The 10270-nt window shown below is 45.7% G+C and overlaps 1 protein-coding gene across 1 annotated transcript in view; it reads left to right on the top strand.

Annotated features, from left to right (window-relative positions):
• Positions 1-371: 371 nt before the first annotated feature.
• Positions 372-10270, top strand: part of LOC126482116 (disintegrin and metalloproteinase domain-containing protein 10-like) — a 67836-nt gene continuing 57937 nt past the window's right edge. Inside the window, exon 1 of the mRNA XM_050106092.1 lies at positions 372-510. Within this exon, the coding sequence (XP_049962049.1) occupies positions 372-510 (139 nt within the window). The remainder of the gene's footprint in view (positions 511-10270) is intronic.

The raw sequence follows: 10270 nt of genomic DNA, 5'->3' as shown, positions 1-10270 counted from the left end.
TGTCTATAGATGTACATCACACCCATCGATTTCCGTACCATTCTGATAATTCCTTCACAGTGTGCCGTTTCCTTTTTTTCTTTGGTATGTATATACAGACAAAATTGATTTCAGCTAATCGTATCCTCGTCGGTGTTGCAATTTTCTTGAGTGTGGACGATGCGGCAGGCGCGTGCCAGGGCAGCTCGATGTGGCGGTCGCCCGGCGTGGCGCTGAACTCGCTGGCGGTGACGTCGCGGTCGTCGACGGGCGCGGTGCCGCTGCGCATGCAGGCGCTGGCGCTGGCGCACGAGATCGGCCACAGCCTGGGCGCGCCGCACGACGGCGACGCCGCCTTCGGGGCCGACGCCTGCCCGGCCGGCCGCTTCCTCATGTCGCCGCTCAGCGTGAACGGAACGCTCCGCGACCACTACCGCTTCTCCGACTGCTCGCGCAGGGCCGTGCGCCGCGCCGCCCGCAGGCACAAGTGGCGCTGCCTCGAGCCCGCCACGCGGCCCTTCTGTGGAAACGGTGAGAGGGGCGCACTCTGTCCAAATACACTACTGGCCATTAAAATTGCTACACCACGAAGATGACGTGCTACAGACGCCAAATTTAACCGACAGGAAGAAGATGCTGTGATATGCAAATGATTAGCTTTTCAAACCATTCACACAAGGTTTGCGCCGGTGGCGACACCTACAACGTGCTGACACGAGGAAAGTTTCCAACCGATTTCTCATACACAAACAGCAGTTAACCGGCATTGCCTGGTGAAACGTTGTTGCGATGCCTCGTCTAACGAGGAGAAATGCGTGCCATCACGTTTCCGACTTTGATAAAAGTCGGATTGTAGCCTATAGCGATTGCGGCTTATCGTATCGCGACATTGCTGCTCGCGTTGGTCGAGATCCAATGACTGTTAGCAGAATATGGAATCAGTGGGTTCAGGAAGTTGAGATGACAGGCATCTTATCCGCATGGCTGTAATGGATCGTGCAGCCACGTCTCGATCCCTGAGTCAACAGATGGGGATGTTTGCAAGACAACAACCATCTACACGAACAGTTCGACGACGTTTGCAGCAGCATGGACTGTCAGCTCGGAGACCATGGCTGCAGATACCCTTGACGCTGTATCACAGATAGGAGCGCCTGCGATGGTGTACCCAACGACGAACCTGGGTGCACGAATGGCAAAACTTACTTTTTTTCGATGAATCCAGGTTCTGTTTACAGCATCATGACGGTCGCATCCGTGTTTGGCGACATCGCGGAGAATGCACATTGGAAGCGTATATTCGTCATCGCCATACTGGCGTATCACCTGGGGTGATGGTATGGGTACCATTGGTTACACGTCTCGGTCACCTCTTGCTAGCATTGACGGCACTTTGAACAGTGGACCTTACATTTCAGATGTGTTACGACCCGTGGCTCTACCCCTCATTCGATTCCTGCGAAACCCTACATTTCAGCAGGATAATGCACTGCCGCGTGTTGCAGGTCCTGTACGGGCCTGTCTGGATACAGAAAATGTTCGACTGCTTCCCTGGCCAGCACATTCTCCAGATCTATCACCAATTGGAAAGTCTGGTCAATGGTGGCCGAGCAACTGGCTCATCACAATACGTCAGTCACTATGCTTGATGAACTGTGGTATCGTGTTGAAGCTGCATGGGAAGCTGTACCTGTACACGCCGTCCAAGTTCTGTTTGACTCAATGCCCAGGCGTATCAAGGCCGTTATTATGGCCAGAGGTGGTTGTTCTGGTTACTGATTTCACAGGATCTATGCACCCAAATTGCGTGAAAATGTAATCACATATCAGTTCTAGTATAATATATTTGTCTAATGAATACCCGTTTATCATCTGCATTTCTTCTTGGTGTAACAATTTTAATGGCCAGTAGTGTAACAGCTTCATCAGACAAGTGCTGATTATTTATTTTAAACTACCACCACTCACATTTATATTTATGTACAGTAGCTGGCATGCAGCACTAGCAGTGGAGGATATATAAAGCGTGTAGAGGGAACGTGGACAACAGTCGAGTCATTATCGGTCTGCAGAAATGGAGCAATTTAACTGACGATGCCAAAGGTGGAGGCATTTTCGGAACGGCTACGTTCGTAAACTGTTCACGTGCTCCTGTGGTTAAAATAAATTGTGCATGGCAAAATGGTGCTATCCAAAACTGGAGCCGACGTAACTTTAGTTCAACATAGGCTATGACGAGAGGGGTGAAATACAGCCACAGAGACGTGTACAGGCGAATAGACGTGCAACTATTGAACAACTCACCGCCCAGATGAACCAAGAGGTTACCAAACTCAATGACCGCTCAGCAAACGTTGCTGCTTATACGCCTCAGCAGCAGGCATCTGGTTGAATGCATCCGAGCTGACTACTGTTCATCAGTGACTGAGGCTGGAATTTGCATGCAAGTGCGACAACTGGATGTCAGCTGAGTGGCGACGGGTAGCCTTTACAGGTGAACCACGTTTCATGCTACATTGGTCAGATGGCTGTTGGCAAGTACAGAGTGAAAAGTCTGAAAGCAAACATCTTGCAACAATCTGAAGCGTCGAGGCCGGAGGGCATTCACTGGGTGATCATCTCATTCCAGAAGTCTAAATGGATTAACACAGGTATGCGTTTCTCCTTAGGGATCATGTCCACGCCTACATGCACCTACATGCAGGGGTGAGTTTTTCCTTGTTACGATGGCATCTACCAGCATGGCAGTGCAACATGTCACACAGCTTGCAGTGTATGTGTGTGGTTCAAAAGAGCACCAGGATGGTTTACTGTACTTCCCTGGCCACCAGATTCCCTGGATTTAAACCCAGTCGAGAATCTATGGCATCACCTCGATTGGTCTGTTTGCGCCTTGGATCCTCACTCGAGAAACTTACTGCAGCTGGCCACGGCACTGAAGTCGGCATGGTGCCACATCCCTGTAGGTACCTTACGGAACCTCATTGACTCTTTCTTCACAGCGGTCTGCACTACAAAAAGTGGCTATTCAGGCTTGTGACAGGTGCTCACATTAAAGCGGCTGATTTTAGTGAATGATGAAATGTCTTCACTAACTGCTGTACCACGAATAAGTACTGGCGTGGATTCGTGAAATTCTTGTAAATTTCGCGCAGCTATGGCTGGAAGGATGTAGTTAAGGGACCGACTGGTCATTGAATGACGGGCGCGGGCAATGTTGATATTTCGGTTCAAAAAAATGGTTCAAAAGGCTCTGAGCACTATGGGACTTAACATCTATGGTCATCAGTCCCCTAGAACTTAGAACTACTTAAACCTAACTAACCTAAGGACAGCACACAACACCCAGCCATCACGAGGCAGAGAAAATCCCTGACCCCGCCGGGAATCGAACCCGGGAACCCGGGCGTGGGAAGCGAGAACGCTACCGCAAGACCACGAGATGCGGGCTGATATTTCGGAAACGAGTCTGCGAGGCAGGCTTACGACACCGCTCGCAGGCTAAAGCGTAGTTTACACGACGACACTAGGTTGCAGGCAACTGCGCTACTGGCCACTGCCCATGCGCGCCGCGCGTTTGCGCAACTCGTCTGAGAAACTAAACAGTTTCTGTGTGTTCCAACTTTGGCGACACTAGTTGCATGAGTTTTGATGTGTGTGTTCGTAGAATGTAGATAAACTGAAACATGAAGTGGGGAACGGAGAATAATGTTCGCTTTTTTTTTTATATCTGTGCCCTGCATAGGTGTTTGTGGGATTTCAGTGATGCTGGTTACAAAAATAAGCAACACATTGCTGCTCCCGGGACCGTCATGTGGGATCGGAATATGTTCGACAATATCTGAGCTGCAGGACAAAATTTATTGAATTTGGAGCACGTATACAACTGAATTACGAAAAATACAAGTAAATGTAATTCTAGCTGTAGAAAAGACTAAAATCCCATTGTTCGAGTTGGGCTACTCTTTTTTTATTTTTAAGGAATATTGCTGACAGGAGGGAAGGCTACGCAAATCAAGAAGCTACATTCTTTATTTAATATTCATTTATTTAAAACTTCGCAGCAGTGCTCCTCATTCACATATGTTTGAATTTTGAAACATTGCCATCTTCAAGAGAGTAGTTTGCAAACCATTATCTTCTTAAATGTGGCCTGCTTCGAATATTTACTGCTGTTAATGTTAATTATTATTAATGTTAATAATTATTGGTGTTAATGAACAAGCGTCATCACCAACTGAATCCGCATCTTATAACATGCCAAGTGTTCCCAATTGTAATGCATGCAATGTGATACGTAATTTCAGTTCTGGCGACAGTGCTTCATGCATTACAATATCTTTATTCCTTGTCACGTAATTAACTCTATTTAGAAGAAACGTTAACAGTGCTGGTGACATTCTAACATAATTAAAATAACTTCTTGGGTCTTCCATTACAAATTATTTCAGCAAGGATTCTGAGCAACCGAGCTGACGTATTTTCTTCATCCAGTCACGAATCGAAACACGTTACTTATTTTTTTCTTATGCAGCCGTTCCACGCAACAAGCTTTAACTCCATCACAACTCGTGCGTCGTTCAGCTGCCAAAACTTTCATTTCAGACACGACTTTGGGTCTCATAAAACGACGAAGCTGGAGTATATACAGGTTTCGCCGTGTCTACTGTCAAATATGAAACCATTGACGTGCAACTCATTCCCGCAAGGAGTGGCGCAACCCAATGTCGTCGTGTAAAGTAGGCATAAAAGGCACGGCCCGGCGGGCATTGTATACAAATGTGAAGTTATCAGAGCAGCACAGGGCACCGACGTGCTCTGAAGAACCCATACATTGCACTAACAACAGCGCGTAGTGACCTGCGTGCAGGGGCCGAAACAGGCTGAGGAAAGCTGACGTAATTGCTGAACAGCACTCCACTTGTCACCTCCAGAAGGAACTATGACAGAGGCGTATGGAAAATATGAATAAATAAGCGAGACCGGAGGCTGGAAACGGGCAGTCGTGTTGCCATTCTCTCTGCATCTAGAACCGCAAAGAATTAAGATTGTTTGACTTGGCGGCCAACCACTACGACCCTTTGTTGATGGATACCGGCGGCCAGCCGATCCGCTGAAGCTACCTCCAGCCTCCGCTGCACGGACGCGTCATTACTGTGGCGGGGCGTGTCGCACCTTGGAGCTACACGGGCGTGACGAGCGAGGTTGCTGGCTTCCGCTCTCTGGGTGTCATCGTCCGGTGGACTGCAAGCTACCGTTCACAAGGGCGAGGCTGGACTGCGAACTCGCAGCCTCCTGGGTGCTGAGTTGTCTGTAGGCAATGAACGAGCTGCCCTGGGTGGGCGGCGACAGCTGCTAGGGCTCACTACACCGACAGCGGTCGGTTGCTCTGTTTCGGCGCTCTACATGGGATCCAGGAGGGTGGGAGGGTGGTAAATTCTAGTGAATGGGGAGTTATCACAAAGGGAGTCCCACAGGGTTCAATTTTAGGTCCTCTGCTGTTCCTTATTCATGTGAATGACCTCCCACTTAACGTTCAGCAAGCGGAACTAGTACTTTTTGCAAATGACACGAGTGTCATAATAAATCCCATTCCAGAAAAAGCAGCTGAAGATATTGTTAAGGGTGTCTTTCAAAGAATTATTATGTGGTTCTCAGAAAATGCACTCTCCCTTAAGTTTGAAAAAAATTCGCTATATCCAGTTCTGTACACCGAACGGAGTCTTACCGACAATTGATGTAGCATATGAACAGGGCTCAGTTAACAGGGCAGATTTCTCCAAATTTTTGGGTGTTCACATTGATGACAACTTGAACTGAAAGAAGCGTATTACTGAGCTTCTCAAACAACTGAGTTCAGCTTCTTTCGCTCTTCGTATAATCGCTAATGTTGGTAATAAACAGATCAGCCTCGTAACGTACTTTGCATATTTCCAGCCAATAATGTCTTATGGAATAGTATTCTGGGGTAACTCACCACTTAGGCATAAAGTATTAATTGCACAAAAGAGAGCACTGAGAATAATTAGCGGTGTCCACCCAAGGACTTCATGTAGGCACCTTTTCAAGGAGTTAGGTGTTTTAACTGCACCATCAGAGTACATATGAAGGGCTTATTTCAACAGTGGTACAAGTCCATTTTTGTTCATTTTGAGATACAGAGTCCTAAAGTTAAATGAGCGCTGAAGAATGTGCAGTTGAGATACCAGAAATATTCAAGCATATCACTTCTTGCTAGACATGAACCTTTCTTTCTGTTTGTTTGGATCATTAACTTCAGAAGCATTATAGGCAGAAAAGTGGAGGTAATGGACTTGTACCACTATTGAAATAAGCCCTTCATATATTCGCTAATGAAATTCGTTACAAATAATCCCTCTCGATTCGCGAAGAACAGTGATGTTCATACGTACAACACTAGAGGGAAAAATGACCTTTCCTATCTGTTGTTGAAGCTGTCAGTTGCTCAAAAAGGAGTACATTATTCAGCAACAAAAATATTTGATCATTTGCCCAACAACATAAAGTGTCTGGCAGGTAGCAGATCAAGTTTTAAATCTAGCTTAAAATCATTTCTTTTGGACAGCTCCTTCTACTCCGTGGACGAGTTTCTGTTTCAGAAATGGTAAAAAAAAAAAATTGTACCTCTAAATGTAGTTCCATGTGTAGAACTAAAAATTTCAGTAATATTAATACCAGCGCTATTCATGTGTGTATATATATCTTGTAATCTGGCTTGTTCCACATCATATCGATAAAATAATGGGGAAAATGATCTACGGAACATGACATAACTGAAACTAAAACTAAAACGAGTCGCGTTTGAGGGTTCAGTCCGACGCGTTCCGGGCCACAGAGCGCAGCTAACGCAAGCGGCGGCCGCTTAGCCATGACGAGGGTGCGAGCGCTACATGCGTAAAGTCCGGGCAATTGGACACCAACGCTGCAGATTCCGGCATTCGCATTGGCGCTGACCCACACGTGCTGCTCGGCGCCATCGCCGAGTTCAGCAGAAGACCCACTGTGTATCTTCGATGTAATAAAGTCAATGGCACACTTGCCTGTGTTTCTCGGCACGCTTCAGCGTAAGTCATCCCTCTCTCCCAAACCTTACCTTTCGTTCGTTCTGACATGTTACAACCCCTGAGCTCGGGGTGGGTTGTAACATAACCTAAATTGAAACATTTATTAAAGCTACAATACCGTGCTTTAATATTCCTGTGTTAATACAGATTAGTTAAGAAATTTTATGATTACATAGCAAACGCTATCTCATAAAAAGTACCTCGACACTTACTAGTGGACGTCAATATAACTAGGGGAACCAAAACTAGAGGAGGTAGTAAAGCTGAGCGCTGTGGTCTGAAGCGATGACGATGTTCTAACTCATCCAATCTTCCATTGAGTTCAAGTATGGACTGTGGAGAGGCCAGTCCATTTCAGGAATGTTATTGTCCACAAACTATCCCCTCGTAGATGCTGCTTTATCACAGGGTACATTGTCAAAATGGTTCAAATGGCTCTCAGCACATCTGAGGTCATCAGTCCCCTAGAACTTAGAACTACTTACAGCTAACTAACCTAAGGACATCACACACATCCATGCCCGAGGCAGGATTCGAACCTGCGACCATAGCGGTTACTCTACTGCAAGCAGTGTACAGTGCTGTAAAATGTGTTCGTATCCTTTCACATTTAGCGTTTTCTTAAGCGCAATAAGGGGACCAACCCCTAAACATAAAAAACATCGCCATAACGTAACACTAACTCCTCCGTACTTCACTATTACAACTACACATATGGCAGGTGGCGTCCCTAGGCATTCGCTAAACCCTCATCCTTCCACTGGATTGCCACAGGGTATAGTGTAATTCAGCACTCTGAATTACTCGTTTCCGGTCATCCACTGTTCAGTGGCGTAGCTGTTTACACCACTTCAAGCGTCGTTTAGCATTAAGTACACAAACGCATGACTCACGAGGGACTGATCGACCATTATACGTCATCCTTTTTATCTCTCTACGCAGTCATCTTGATCACTAGACTGCTGGTAGCACTCTGGAACTCACAAGTGACTCCTTTCGATGAATTCATGAGATTTTTTATAGCTACCTTCCACAATGGTCAGTGGTCCATGAGGTCTACCTGGTCTTGGTTTAGCTGCTGTTCTTCCTACTTCACAATCGCATCATAAAATTCGGCTTGGGCATCTTTAGAACGGTTGAAATGTCGCCAATGGATCCGTTGCTCAGGCGACATCCAATGACTAGTACATGTTTGAAGTCAATGAACTTCCCTGACTGGCCAATACTGCTGTTAATGTTTCTCTACTCACAACTCAGTTGTTCTCGCCTTGTTTTATACTAGCGGCCCGCCACGAATTGCTCTCCTGTGCCAACTTCTTCACCTCAGAGTAGCTGTTACAACCAACGTCCTCCATTATTTACTGGATGTATTCTAGTCTCTGTGTTCGTCTACAGTTTTTACCCTCTACAGCTCTCTCTAGTACCATGGAAATTATTCCTTGATGTCTTAACACATGTCCTGTCATCCTGTCCCTTCTCTTTGTCAATATTTTCCATATCTTCCTTTCCGATTCTGCGCAGAACCTCCTCATTTCTTACCTTAGCAGTTGACCTAATTTTCAACATTCGTCTGTAGCACCACATCTCAAATGCCTCGGTTCTCTTCTGCTCCGGTTTTCCCACAGTCCATGTTTCACTACCATATAATTTCTGCTACTTCTTATTACTTCCATCTTTCTTCGATTTACTCTCAGTCCATATTTTGTACTCATTAGACTGCGCATTCCATTCAGCAAATCCTGTAATTCATCTTCACTTTTACTTAGGATAGCAATGTCATCAGCGAATCGTATCATTGATATCCTTTCACCTTGAATTTTAATTGCACTACTGAATCTTTCTTTTATTTCCATTATTGCTTCTTCGATGCATGGATAGAACACCAGGGGCTCGAAGACATCTTAAGAAATTGAACCCAGTACGTTGTCCTCGATGGTGAGTGTTCATCGGAGGTGAGGGTATCATCTGGAGTGCCCCAGGGAAGTGTGGTAGGTCCGCTGTTGTTTTCTATCTACATAAATGATCTTTTGGATAGCGTGGATAGCAATGTGCGGCTGTTTGCTGATGATGCTGTGGTGTACGGGAAGGTGTCGTCGTTGAGTGACTGTAGGAGGATACAAGATGACTTGGACAGGATTTGTGATTGGTGTAAAGAATGGCAGCTAACTCTAAATATAGATAAATGTAAATTAATGCAGATGAATAGGAAAAAGAATCCTGTAATGTTTGAATACTCCATTAGTAGTGTAGCGCTTGACACAGTCACGCCGATTAAATATTTGGGCGTAACATTGCAGAGCGATATGAAGTGGGACAAGCATGTAATGGCAGTTGTGGGGAAGGCCGATAGTCGTCTTCGGTTCATTGGTAGAATTTTGGGAAGATGTGGTTCATCTGTAAAGGAGACCGCTTATAAATCACGAATACGACCTATTCTTGAGTACTGCTCGAGCGTTTGGGATCCCTATCAGGTCGGATTGAGGGAGGACATAGAAGCAATTCAGAAGCGGGCTGCTAGATTTGTTACTGGTAGGTTTGATCATCACGTGAGTGTTATGGAAATGCTTCAGGAACTCGGGTGGGAGTCTCTAGAGGAAAGGAGGCGTTCTTTTCATGAATCGCTACTGAGAAAATTTAGAGAACCAGCATTTGAGGCTGACTGCAGTACAATTTTACTGCCGCCAACTTACATTTCGCGGAAAGACCACAAAGATAAGATAAGAGAGATTAGGGCTCGTACAGAGGCATATAGGCAGTCATTTTTCCCTCGTTCTGTTTGGGAGTGGAACAGGGGCAGAAGATGCTAGTTGTGGTACGAGGTATCCTCCGCCACGCAGCGTATGGTGGATTGCGAAGTATGTATGTAGATGTAGGGGCGAAAGACTACATTCCTGTCTTAAATTCTTTTTAATCCGACAACTTCGTTCTTGGTCTTCCACTCTTATTATTCACTCTTGACTCTTGTACAGACTGTATTTTATCCGTCTAGCCCTGTAGCTTACCCCTATTTTCCTCAAAATTTCGAACATCTTGCAGCATTTTACATAGTCGAACGCTTTTTCCAGGTCGAAACATCCCATGAACATGTCTTAACTTTTGTTTAGTCTTGCTTCCATTATCAACCGCAAAGTCAGAATTGCCTCTCTGGTGGCTTTACCTTTCCTAAACGCAAACTGGACTTCATCTAACACATCCTCAATTTTCTT

Source organism: Schistocerca serialis, chromosome 5 (genome assembly GCF_023864345.2).
Source record: "Schistocerca serialis cubense isolate TAMUIC-IGC-003099 chromosome 5, iqSchSeri2.2, whole genome shotgun sequence".
Taxonomy (NCBI): Eukaryota; Metazoa; Arthropoda; class Insecta; order Orthoptera; family Acrididae; genus Schistocerca; species Schistocerca serialis.
Note: the sequence above shows the minus strand (reverse complement) of the source record. Positions and strands in the feature narration are given on the sequence as shown.